Below are 11,079 nucleotides of genomic sequence, written 5' to 3'. Positions count from 1 at the left end.
AGATGGGGGTTGTGGGTCAGAGATGCAGGGGTGTGTCCCGATTCCCCCAGTTAGTTTTTAAAAGGTTCTTTACGTGATGTTCAACAGGCATTTGTACAGGGAATAGTAATAAAGGATAATTTTATAGTCTGAGATTATATGCTGTATCGGGTTTGAGAACAAATTCTTTTTTAAAACAAACAAACACCTAACCATAGCTCTAGAACCAAGAGGTAAGGAGTTGGTGCTGCTAACTCAAAGCCACGTGGTTCAAATCTTCCAGTTGCTTAATGGAAGAAAAATGGAAAATCTCCTTCAGTTTACTGCCTCTGAAAGCCCACTGGAGGGTTAGCTTTGAGTTGGTTCCAAAATCGATGGTACACAATAACAACAACAACTGTAGACTGTTATAGGCTATTTTGACTGACTGGGAAAATGGGGCCTGCTACATATAATTGGAGGCAGGGGTGGCACCCACTTCTTAAATAACATGCCTCTGGAAACTCTTATGAACTTTGATGAATGTTGATAGTTGTAGAGGGGCTTCAGGCCTTTTGTTCATAAGGTCACTATGAGTCATGCTCGACTTGAAGGCAATCAACAACAACATATATTTTTATAAGGTCTTCTTTCTCTGTACTTGGTTGTGTGATTCTGTCTCTGTTCTGTTTCAAGCCTCTTCCCTGGCTCTTTACGGTATCTTGTCCAGCAGCACCTGGATTTGCTTCATGCTCTGCAGGAAAGGGTCCTCAAGTGGCCACGCCAAGGAGTCCTCGGAGACCTATTCCTTAAACTGACCAATGATGAGGTAAGTTTGGGAGGGTTTTTCTGGGTTGAATTTTGGTTTTGTTTACTTTTTAAACCTGCCATAACTTGATTTTCATGCTCTTTCACTTTTCTGCTATTTAACACATATGTTTTCTGAGAGATCGTTAAAATGTGGAGGGTGACCATAGAGTGCTTTTTCTGTTCACTTATGTGGATTGCTAAGTTTTGAAGTTTCTGTAACATCCTCTATAAGAAGGATGGTATGGCCTCCATACCATCCAGGCCAAGTTACAAATTCAAATGCCTAAAAAAACTCATGCCCATGGCTACAGGCTCACTGTCAAGTAAGAACTGATTCATAGCAGACCTTCCAGTGGGCTTTTAGTGGTCTAATCTTTTTTAGGGAGTGCTCTAATCTTTCTCCCTCAGACCACCCATTTTGGGGATGACAATGCAAATCCCAACCCAGTAGGCCCCCTCAGACAGTCTACAGAACACGCAGAAACAGTAACGTAAATGAATGAACTGCGCTGAAGGTAATACAGTCTATAAGACAAGTGCTGGAGATAACATGCCTAGCCGAGCACATGTGTTTTTCTATAAGGAACTGCTCCTCAGCATTACCAATTATTATGCAGGGAAGGGTTAACAGATTTTGGGCGATTATTAAGAGAAACTGGAAATTTAGAATTTTCTATTTCATTTTCTTTTTTTATCAATCATGATTTTAATGAAAGTTTGCATAAAGGTTGGACTTTCATTCGTTCATTGTTGCACATTTCTCTCCCTCCCCCTCCCCACAGTTTACTTAAAAAAAAATTTCACTCATTGTTGCATAATATCCTCCTCACCCCCATTCCACTTTGCTATGCACCTTATTTTGGACTACATATTCTTATTTTAAAAATATTGTTTGGGCCGATTTAAATTGGTGAGCAAGCCAGATTTTTGCCTACAATAAACCTCTATCAACAATTCTCAAAAGTAGTAACAACACAAAGTTGGTGAGTGATTTACCTATATACAATAGAATATACTTAATGTTATCCTTCTGATATCCTGGGCAATCTCCTCCTGTGTGATTTACCGCCGCTGAAAACCTGAAAGTTCTGAGTCAGTTCCAACTTGACAACACATAAAAATACTAACATGGTTTGCTGAGCTGAGAATCATTACCACTATGGGAACATATCTAATTACTGAGAACTGTTTTCTTGGACAGGATACCACCCTGGAGAAGATGCCCTATCTTACTGGCCTAGACAATATGAAGCAGGAGGAGCTAAGTTCCTTATTTAGATATAAATTATTAAACTGAAAATGAATTAAAAAAACAAAATACCTTTAAACTTATATAATCTCCCATTTTTGTTTATCATTTCTCTTTCATTAAAATAGAGCTATCAAGTTTTAGTTCTCAGTCCACAGGACTGTTTACCTTTAAAAAAAAAGAGATTTGTTTAAAATCTACGAGGTTGGTGTTTAAATGATCATACTAAAAGAATGATTAAAATTAACCTCTGCCAGGCATGCCTGTTTTCTTAAATCTATATGGCTATAAGAAACTATGAGTTGTTATCACTCCTATTTCCATGTTCTCACAATGCATTTTTCAATTTGTTTTCAAGAATAATTTCTTGGATTACTACGTTGCCTACTTAAGGGATTTGCCTGAATGCATCTCTTTGGTCCATGTTGTTGTTTTGAAGGAGGTGAGTGAACTGTATGTATGTGCTGCCCTTGCCTTATCTGTGTGTCTACAGGAAGCTGTCCATCCACTCTGTCATCATCTAGTGCATGTACGTCAGCTTGCTTTCTAGGCAAGGGGAGCACTTGAACTGATCCCCTGCTGCTGCCTTGTGAGTTTAGAGGAAACCAGTAGAGGCTCAGTGCCATGCTATTAGCCTTTGCCTGTCTTCCTGGCTCTCTGTGCCGACCCACTGGAGCTATTCACAGATTCGTCATGTGTCCTAAGCAGAGATTCTAAGTCTCCAGCTGGCATGCTGTATGTAGGGTTTTTTTTTTCCTACTCAGAAGATAAGAATTTGAATGTTAACTTCGGGTCACCAGTGTCTGTGAGGCAATAAGAGTATAAAGTAGTTTTAGTCATGTTTTAAGTCGTGTTAATGTAGTAATATATAGGTGCTCAATAAGCGCTTGTGCGCACGCGTGTGCGCGCACCTCCCCCCCCCCCCCCGCAATTCCAACTATTTTAAAGCAACAGGGCGAGAAAAGAAACTTGAAAGCTGAGAATTAATCAAATTTCACAAGAAGTGAACTGTATGGAATAAAACTCTACCTTTTCATTTCAACCTTGTTATGACTCCCAACTCCGTACATATCTCCATTTGTTATTGCTGTTGAGTCCATTTCAACTCACAGTGACCCCATGTACATAAATGAGAACTGTTCTATCGAGTCTTGAAAGCATTGACCTTTTAGAAGCAGGTGCCCAGAGGCTGAACCACCAGCCTTGATTACCAGCAAGTTGTCAAGTAATTAACCATATCTGACACCCCGGGATTCCCTACCACATGTTAGTACTCAGAAAGTATTTGAAAAAGAAAGAAAGGGAAGGGACATGAAGAAAGCCCAACATGTTTGCCGCTGCCCCCCAGCTGGCCAAATTTCAAATACTCCCCACACTATGCCTTTCCTGACTCTTATGAGGCCTCAGTGACCCTGAAGGTCCATTCATAAAGCCATTGTAGTGATTAATTGCTGGAGAAACTTGATGGATTCTTTCATGTCAGCCTAATTACTAAGGCCCACTTCCATTTAGCTCTGAGCTATGTTGTAGCAGAGAGAGGCTTAGTTTGGAATGCTCTAGGAGTTCAGCAGAAATATATGAAGGGCCTGGCTGCAAGAGATGCCCTCCTGAGGCATGCTGCTGACCACGAGTGCCCAGTGCTGCATGAGAAGCTGTTGGTAAAATGTAGGCCTGACTCCGGGGCTCTGCTGCCAGAGCTGAGAGGCACGAAGGCCTGATGCCACCGTTCTTTCATTCTTTCTTTCAGGGTGATGAAGAGATTAAGTCTGACATCTACACACTGTTTTTTCACATCGTCCAACGCATCCCGGAGTATCTAATACATCTGCAGGTAGGTGTGGCTGGGCAAGCCGCCAAGCTGACCTTCACACTAAACAGTGGTTTTTGGCTGCCAAATAAGGAACACTGGAAAGGGTCAAAGAATCACCAGAACTTCTGTTTGTAGGTTAGGTCACTATGATTACTCTAACCCCACCGTGAAACGTGAGCTAGCAGTCTCGAAAAACTCAAACTCATTACCCTAGATTTGGAACCAACTCATAGTTGAATTCATTAGATTTCCAAGGCTATAAATTGTGCAAGGAGAGACTTCCCACCTTTCTCCCACAGAGCCACCAGTGAATTGAAACTGCCAAAGAGCTGCAAAGCCTTTGGGTAAGCAGCACAAGTCCCCACAGACCAGGCCACCAGAGTGCCTTCAACTCCCAAAAAAATTTATATTGGCTCTTAATGCCTGTCGTTAAAGCTCTTTCTTCATTTGATGGCAACCTCCACCTCTGCTGATCTTTCTGTTCAAGCTCTGAGCATCTTACTCATCCTCCTGCTTTGGTTCTGTAGCCCACCTTAGTGTCCCCCTACCCATGACCCAGGACGCCCACCCCTTACCTGTTTACTCAATTCTGGTTGCTGTCTTTGGGCTTGACCAAGCATCTCCTAGATGTTGCTCTTGTTTTATAGCACAGGAAAGGCCTGAGGAATCCGATTATTTGACTTCTCCATAACATTTCCCCACAAGTTTGTACATCCCTGGAAGAAGTGAAATTGAGAGGGAGGTTCATCAATCCCCTTGTCCCCTTCATCCTCTTCTCATCAACCACCTGTTCTGGTTTAATTACTAACAGTTATTCCTAAGTTATTCAGTGAAAGCGTCTTAGGAATGCTTGGGTCCAATTGCAGGTGCAGGTAGCCAGGTCATCTACTGATATTAAGAGGACTTTGCTTTGTATATTGGCTTCAGATTTGAAAGGTACTTTTCACAATAGTTGTTTATTTAGCCCTTTCAACAACCCCATGGAGTACGTGTCATGCTGTCATTTTTTTAAAATGAGGAAATTGAGGTCAAAGAGGTTAATGAAATTGCCCAAGTTCATACATATAGGTGACAGACTGCCAGGCTTGGCAAATAGGAACATGTAGTGATTCAGAGGCCAGGTTCTGCAGCCTGACTCGAGTTTACATCCTGATTCCATTACTCATTACCTGTGTAACCCCATGAAGAGTACTTAACTTTCCTGTACCTCCATTTCCTTATTTGTTAAGGGAAAATAATAACTGTGTTTATCTAATAGGTGTGATTGTCAAAATTAAATGAAATAATGTAAAGGTCTTAGTGGTGGCAATAGGAAATGCTCTATATACATTAACTTTCTAATTCCAAGTCCAGTGCTTACTCTATCATATCACAGCACAGTAGGCAGTGAAGGAGGAGGGAGCTTCAGGCCATGGATGATTATAATGTCTGCCTCAGTGCCTGACATTTCACCACATAAGTCATTGTGAATAGACAGCAACTGTTAGAATGCTTCTATTACCTCAGTGATCTAGTCAATAAATATTTTTTAAAAATTTAGGTGAAAGTTTCTAATGTTCCCATTCAGCTCAAACCCAAACCTAGTCAATTCTGACTCATATACTCTGACCCTATAGGACAGAGCAGAACTGCCTCTTACAGTTCTAAGGCTATAATTCTTGGAAAGAAGCAGACTGTCTCTACTTTCTCCTGTGGAGTGGCTGGCGAATCCACACCATTGACCTATCAGTTAGTAGTCCCTCATTTAATCCACCATGCCACCAAGGGTATAAAGTGTTGTAGTGGAGGTGTCGACATCCTCTAACTTCAGGAGGAAGAGATAATATCATCATCAACAGCAGTCCAGGCTAAATCTTATGAGGTGGAGGTCAGTTACATCTCATTCCAACATCTCCTCTCCTACACACTCTCACCTCTTCTGCTGGGTTCCTTAATTCTTTGCAATGGCCACACAGAAGTCACAGACAATACACATGGCTATGGGACTTATTAGAGAAGTAACACTACAAATTAGTGTCAGAAACACTCCAGGATATAATTCTTCAACAAGCTCTGGCTCTTGGCCTCTCAGTCAGGACCTGGACTCAGCTCTGCCCTGGGGATTAATACAAAGATATTCATCTCCGCCAGTACATGCCTGGAAGCACCTCACTCTATCATTGAGCCTTGACCAGAAACACTCAGTTCTTTCATTCTGTGGGCTCTGAGGGCCAGGAAGCCCACTGTTCCACATCCTGCCAGTCCCCTCTGCCAACAGAGGTGCTGCTGCCTCTACTCCTGCTGTCTGTCTGCCATTGGTTCTCACTGTCTCTGGTCGTCTCTAGTGTTACACCTATCTCTTTAGTCTAAGATGTTCCTAGTGAATGGAATCCAGGACAAAGGACATGTTCTGATTTTGTCTCTTCTTCTTGGTGGTGGTCAATTTCCCCTGTCCATCTCTGAGATGACTCCTTTCAAGACTAGTGGGATGGTAAAACTGATCAATTTTCTTATTAGGGATTTTGTTGTTGTTGCTTTTTATTAGGGTTATATACACCTTCCTGCCCAAAGGACAAACAAATATGTTTTGGAGAAAGCATATCCAGAGTGCTCCTTAGAGACAAGGATGGTGAAACTTTAGCTTATATACTTTGAGCATGTTGTTAAGAGGGACCAGTCCTTGGAAAAAGAGATCATGGTGGGAAAAGTGGAGAGCTGTCAAAAGAGAGGAAGATCCTCCACAAGATGGACTGGCAGTGACTGTAACAATGGGCTCAAGCAAATCCAAGGTGATGAGGCTGGGGCAGGACAGGGGAAAGGTCAGATCCATTATTCATAAGGTTGCTATGAGCCGATTCAATGACACCAAACAACAACCACCATCCCCCTCAAGAAGGCCGTGCACTTTGTATGCATTATTAGCAAGCTGTCCAGTCTCCCGGCTGGGTTACAAGCACCTGATTTGCATAATCCTATCCTTATGTTTGATGGACCTTGAAAGACCATGTTAAGAAAGGCCATATAAAAGTGTTATGATAAATTTTTTTTAAAAGCAGCAAGTTTGATCTCTCAGTGAGCAGATGAGTCATATGTATTAATGGTTGAATGGATTAAACGGCTATGAAACCCTTACTGCAGCACCAAAGAGACAACTTTCCCCTCTAATTCTATAATGCTACTTCCTTTTTATTTCCATTCAGAATGTCCTGAAGTTCACGGAGCAGGAACACCCTGACTATTACCTACTTCTGGTGTGTGTTCAGCGCCTCCGGGTTTTTATCTCACACTACACCCTGCTGTTCCAGTGCAATGAGGATTTGCTTATTCAGAAAAGGAAAAAGCTAAAGAAGTAAGTTTCTGATGTTGCACTCTGGAGGGTCAATCAGAGATTCTGAGGGCAGGGTCATTGATCAGTCAATCTAGGCAGCTGTCAGAAGTAGCAATGTTGTGTGCTAAGTAGCAGAAACTACAGTGATTGGAGTAGGGGTGCCTGTGGTGGTGGCTGAAGATGAGTTGGAGGGAGAAGGGACAGATGGGTTAGGCCAGCTCCTACAGGGAGACACCTACCATTAGGTGGAAGCTATTTTAGGGTAATAAGCACTTTCACTCCAGTGTCGAAGCAAACTTCTCTTACCCTGTGTTGCTGAGACTTCAAAAATAGTTCCGCTTCCTTAAATTTGTCTGGTTCAAAATTGCAGTTTATAGGTCAAAATGTTGTTTCATTAATTCAATATCTATTCATTAAACAACTATTGAGTGCTGGGCAGTGTTTGTTGTTGTTGTTGTTAAGTGCTGTTAAGTCGTAGATGACTCATAGTAACCCAATGAATGAAAGTTTTAAACATGAAAAACTTTCTTTTTTTCCTCTTAAGTTCATAGAGTTTCTGGAGGCTAGCTTTTTTGGAAGTTCTTTAGATAAACCTCTGTGAAGAGAGAAGACAATAGCCACATGGGAGTTAGTATTTTCTAGAGCTGGCCAGTCAGTGACTAATTAAGGTGGTAATAAGTTCTGTGGATAAAGGCAAATATGTGAAGGAGACTGATCAGATGTCATAATTGTCATAATAGGAACACACAGTAAAGGCTGAGTAGGGAAAATTAGTGCCTCAAAAGGAATACAAGTAGTTCACAGAAGAGCTAATAGCTCAGTTTCCTTCAACATCAGTCCAAGTTATTGGATGAAAAGAGAATAATGTCTATGAATGCTTCAGTCCATGAAAAGATATCTCAAGCTATTGCTTCTGTAATGCAAATGTTCCCTCAAACTCATTTCAGTCCATTAATTATGTAGCAGTCCTTCTGTCCCGCAGCTAGCTTGCCCCCTATTGTGTAGGCAACCTGGTTAAAGGTTTCTCATTTGAGAAACAGTCTTGGCATAATCTACATGTTCAGAAAGTCAACTTCCCACTACATATCTTGAGAATGATTGCCTCGATTCTGTTAGGTCATCCATGGCAAAGCTGTACAAAGGTCTGGCTTCCCAGTGTGCAAACGCTGGGCAAGATGCTTCCCCCACTGCTGGCCCTGAGGCTGTCCGGGACGGGGGGATCCACTCGGAGGAGATCCTGCAACCCTACCCTTCTGCTCCCAGTTCTGGCCCTGCTGTCACGTAAGTACCTCTTGCTGTGGAAAGATAAATGGCAATGTCCTCTGGTTTCAGAGAGTCTTTTTGGGGATTGTAGGACATCCTGGACCAGGACTTTATGTAGCAGCCAAGTAGCTTACCTTATGTCTGGTCTGGATCCCAGAAGAAAGCACTAATGTTAAGGGGCACGCTTAAGGCTAGAAGTTGTTTTCAACAATTTTAACACCTACGCAACTACCCTCCACTTATAACCGGAATCTCTTTGATTTTAGACAATGACAGATTGAACAGGGAGATATTTTACAGGCCCCCAGAAAAGTGTAAAGTTAAAAATCTCTAAAAGATATGCTGTTGTTAGGAACTATAGTTCAAAGTCTAAGGAAATCTGGACTCAGAGAATAAGTTGACACAGAAAGAATGTTGCTTTGTGCTTTCTGAATCTGTAAGGAACACTAGGGAAGCATCTTTTTATAAGCTCTCCTCAACAATTACGATTGCTCTTCTGGGCACTGTAAGAATCAGACAGCTGGTTAAAGCCTCTGAATATAACCTTCTAGCATACAAGAACTCATTTTGCCTCTACAATTTAAGGACAAAATCAAATTAGCTGCTTTTGAAACTGGAACTTCTAGAAGTACAAAATTATTGTATTTATCACATCTGTAAGTTCTCACAAACCTTATCCCCTGTTTAGGAAATAATTTCTCACAGAGGTGGAAATGATAATGTGGGGAGGCAGGAGAAATTTTGTAAAAGGGGCAAAATCCTGCTGAAACCAAGGAGACATGAAATAAACAACAAATAGAGCCCAGAATGATTTCCTTACTAAAGAGGAGATCCTATGAGTCTTGGATGGAGGGCTATGCATACACACACAAAAAATGACCTTTTCAGGTGGAGGTGTGGAGGACACAGGCAGAAAGCAAGCTTTCTCTTTGTGGATTACTTTGGTTTTTTAGTCAATAATACAACTTTGAAGTGCAACAAATGGAACCCCAAGAAATGAAATCTCAAGAGATTAGACTAAATAAAAGCAACAAGGGAAAAAAGTCTAAATAGTCTCACAAATTAAGAGAATTAAAACTTTTAAAACAGTCTTGCAAACTAAGAGAATTCAAGCCAGATCACTATTTCATTTCACTTTTTCTCATATGTAAATATGATACTTAATTTTCATTTTATGATCACCAAAGTAAAATATTTAAGTGTTAGTTTCTCTTTTGTGCGTTTTTGTGATACAAATTAAAACATGAACAAACTACCAGACTAATCACTTTTGGTCAGTGTGCATCTGACTGGCAGCCAAATTCCAGTACAACTGGAGAATCATATTTGAGCTCATGGTTTCTCTGTTGTTGCGTAAACTACTAGTTGTCCATGATATAAGGAAAAGCCTCCATGAGGTTGGACCGATTCAATCAATGATAGCATCTACATTTCAGGAATGCTTTTGTGGATGAATTTGAGATGACTTATATAAATGCAGTCGTGCTAATTTTTTTAATATTTTTATTATGAAAATGTCAAATATACATAAAAAGGGTAAACCCCACATGCTCACTATTCATTCAAGTGTATGAAATCGAGGCCTTGCCATATTTACTTCCTCTGGGAACTTAAAATTACACCTAAGTGTACAGTTCCATGAGTAGAACAAAAGTTGAGTTTCCGTTACTTTGAACAACAAAATGAAAATTGAGGCTAGTGATGCATGGGACAATAGCAGGTCTCCAGTGGTGAGAGTCCAAACTCTCCCCATCCCAGGCCAGCCCTTGCTCTCTAGTCTGTGTCTTTCTGTCTTGGTGTTACAAGGCAGGTTTTAGGGGAATCCGCTGTACCAACTGCCGGTTCCACTCTCCCATCTAGGGGACAGGGCCTCCTGGGAACTCTTAATTGGAAAAGTGTGTGCTGCTTCGTAAGGACACAGGCGCCCGGGAGGGGAAGAGAAGGCGCGGGTGGTTCAAATCCCAGGCAGTGTCGGGCAGGTTGTGTGTTCCCGCCTCGAGCTCGGTGACAGTCCTGCTTAACCAGGAATAAGCACACCTGTTTTGTATTGTTTCCCCTTTAAAGACATTTGCTGCCTCCTGTGAAGAAAAGCCAACCACAGCCCAGTCTGATGGAGAGCATGCAGCCCGGAAAGCCCAGCGAGTGGGAGATGGAGGGCAGAAAGCACGAGAGGCCAGAGAGCCTCCTGGCGCCTGCGCAGTTCTGCGCCGCCGAGCAGGATGTGAAGGCGCTCGCCGGGCCCCTGCAGGCCATCCCGGAGATGGACTTCGAGCCCGCCCCGGCCGAGCCGCTGGGCAACGTGGAGCGCTCCCTGCGCGCCCCGGCCGAGCTGCTGCCCGACGCCCGCGGCTTCGTGCCCGCAGGTTACGAGGAATTCGAGTACGGAGGCGAGATCTTCGCGCTGCCCGCGCCCTACGACGAGGAGCCCTTCCAGGCCCCGGCCCTCTTCGAGAACTGCTCGCCTGCCTCGTCCGAGTCCAGCCTGGACATCTGCTTCCTGAGGCCCGTCAGTTTCGCTATGGAGGCCGAGCGGCCCGAGCACCCGCTGCAGCCGCTGCCCAAGAGCGCCACATCGCCAGCGAGCAGTAGCAGCGCGTACAAGCTGGAGGCGGCAGCGCAGGCGCAGGCGCACGGCAAGGCCAAGCCGCTGAGCCGCTCGCTCAAGGAGTTCCCGCGCGCGCC

General features: G+C 43.0%; 1 protein-coding gene across 1 annotated transcript in view; it reads left to right on the top strand.

Annotated features, from left to right (window-relative positions):
* ARHGEF33 (Rho guanine nucleotide exchange factor (GEF) 33) overlaps positions 1 to 11,079 on the top strand; it is a 71,804-nt gene that overhangs the window by 47,704 nt on the left and 13,021 nt on the right. The window contains exons 9-14 of the mRNA XM_006882386.1: positions 655 to 787; positions 2,376 to 2,459; positions 3,765 to 3,848; positions 7,007 to 7,155; positions 8,251 to 8,415; positions 10,462 to 11,076. Of these exons, the coding sequence (XP_006882448.1) occupies positions 655 to 787; positions 2,376 to 2,459; positions 3,765 to 3,848; positions 7,007 to 7,155; positions 8,251 to 8,415; positions 10,462 to 11,076 (1,230 nt within the window). The remainder of the gene's footprint in view (positions 1 to 654; positions 788 to 2,375; positions 2,460 to 3,764; positions 3,849 to 7,006; positions 7,156 to 8,250; positions 8,416 to 10,461; positions 11,077 to 11,079) is intronic.

Source organism: Elephantulus edwardii, unplaced genomic scaffold (assembly GCF_000299155.1).
Source record: "Elephantulus edwardii isolate Elephantulus edwardi_28Jun2011 unplaced genomic scaffold, EleEdw1.0 scaffold00019, whole genome shotgun sequence".
Lineage (NCBI taxonomy): Eukaryota > Metazoa > Chordata > Mammalia > Macroscelidea > Macroscelididae > Elephantulus > Elephantulus edwardii.
The sequence above is the reverse complement of the archived record's forward strand: the minus strand, read 5'-3'. Positions and strand labels throughout refer to the sequence as shown.